This window comes from Otolemur garnettii, unplaced genomic scaffold (genome assembly GCF_000181295.1).
Source record: "Otolemur garnettii isolate 467f Iridium unplaced genomic scaffold, OtoGar3 scaffold00184, whole genome shotgun sequence".
In the NCBI taxonomy this organism is placed as follows: domain Eukaryota; kingdom Metazoa; phylum Chordata; class Mammalia; order Primates; family Galagidae; genus Otolemur; species Otolemur garnettii.
Window position 1 is genome coordinate 2,949,414 of NW_003852579.1, and position 1,772 is coordinate 2,951,185.

General features: G+C 43.2%; 1 protein-coding gene across 1 annotated transcript in view; it reads right to left on the reverse strand.

Moving 5' to 3' along the window:
• Window positions 1–1,051, reverse strand: part of GMEB1 (glucocorticoid modulatory element binding protein 1) — a 46,774-nt gene extending 45,723 nt beyond the window's left edge. The window contains exon 1 of the mRNA XM_023507464.1: window positions 762–1,051. Coding sequence (XP_023363232.1) covers window positions 762–889 — 128 coding nt within the window. The 5' untranslated portion in view covers window positions 890–1,051. The remainder of the gene's footprint in view (window positions 1–761) is intronic.
• Between the last annotated feature and the right edge of the window lie 721 nt (window positions 1,052–1,772).

The following is a 1,772-nucleotide window of genomic DNA, read 5'->3' on the forward strand; positions in this document are numbered from 1 at the left end:
AACTTGTGAGCTCAAGCAATTCACCTGCTTCAGCCTCCCAGAGTGCCAAGATTATAGGAGTGAGCTACTGCACCCAGACTGATATATATATTTTTGATAGATTCAGCTTGATAATCTGCCCATGTATAAAGTTCAGAGAGCTTATGGTATCAGTACTTTTGTATCTGCCTGATCTCCTCTGACCCTAACTACACTGTCTTTGGGTAAACAATATGGAAGCCCTATAACTAGTGTGGAAAAATAAGGTGAGAGAGCCAGCTCCCACTGATGTTAAATGTTCTATTGTACTAAGCAACTACAAAGTTTTAATTTCCCCACCCTTTAAATCTCCCAAAATATTTCAGAATATCAGGGCAGTGCCTGTGGCTCAGTGAGTAGGGTGCCGGCTCCATATATCAAGGGTGGCAGGTTCAAACCCAGCCCCAGCCAAACTGCAACAAAAAAATAGCTAGGAGTTGTGGCAGGCACCTATAGTCCCAGCTACTAGAGAGGCTGAGGCAAGAGAATCACCTAAGCCCAAGCGCTGGAGGTTGCTGTGAGTTGTGACACCATAGCACTCTACAAGGGGCGATAAAGTGAGACTTTGTCTCTAAAACAAAAATATATATATATATATAAAACATATAAAATAGTATATACATTTATATATTATATAATATACATTTATATAGAATATAATAGTATATATTAATATATAATAGTAGTATATTCTGTATATCATATATATATATTTCAGAACATCCAAATCTCTAGCCACTTACCCTTGTTGCACAGGCTGTAACTGTAAGATCACTTGGGTTTTAGTGTCTTCAGGGTTCTCCCCTTCAGTTCCTTCAGTGGGTACCACAACCACATCCCCAACTGGGACACTCACTTCTGCATTAGCCATCTTTCACATGAAGTCAGATAATTGCGGCTGCTGTCAGGAAAAAAAAGTACCGGTAACTTTATCTGGTTTGAAAAAATGGCAACCATAGGAAAAGAATGCCAAAATAATAACTACCAATTCCAAGAACACCCTGGAGATCAATGGGCCTCTGAAAAGGATGGGGATAAGCCAAGTGTGGCAGCTCACATTTGCAATCCTAGCACTTTGGGAGGCCTGGATGGGTGGATTGCTTAAGCTCAGGAGCTTGAGACCAGCCTGAGCAAAAACAAGACCCTATCTCTACTGAAAATAGTAAAACTAGCTGGATGTGATAATGGGCACCTATAGTTCTAGCTACCCTGGTCGCTGAGGCAAGAGGATCACTGGAGCCCAAGAGTCTGAGGCTGCTATGGGCTACGACACTATGGTACTCTACTCGGTATGACAGAGTAAGACTCACTTGCTGCAGCCTACCACGCAGCTAGGACTATAGGCGCCTACCACCACATTCGGCTAATTTTTCTATTTTTAGTAGACACTGGGTCCTACTCTTGCTCAGGCTGGTCTCAAACTCCTGAGCTTAAGCAATCCACCCACATGGTCCTCTAGGAATTTAATACCACTTTACTTCAGACTGAATGGAGATATGATCTTGCACAACATCTCCCTTATAGAGCTATTGAAGAAACAAGTGTAAGCACATGAGCTCCTTGACCTAACTCCAGGCTTTTTCCCAATCTTTTTTTTTTAGACAGAGCCTCAAGCTGTCCCCCTGGGTAGAGTGCCATACCATCACAGCTCACAGCAACCTCCAACTTCTGGGCTCAAGTGAGTCTCCTGCCTCAGCCTCCCAAGTAGCTGGGACCACAGGCGCCCGCCACAATGCCCAGCTATTTTTTGGTTG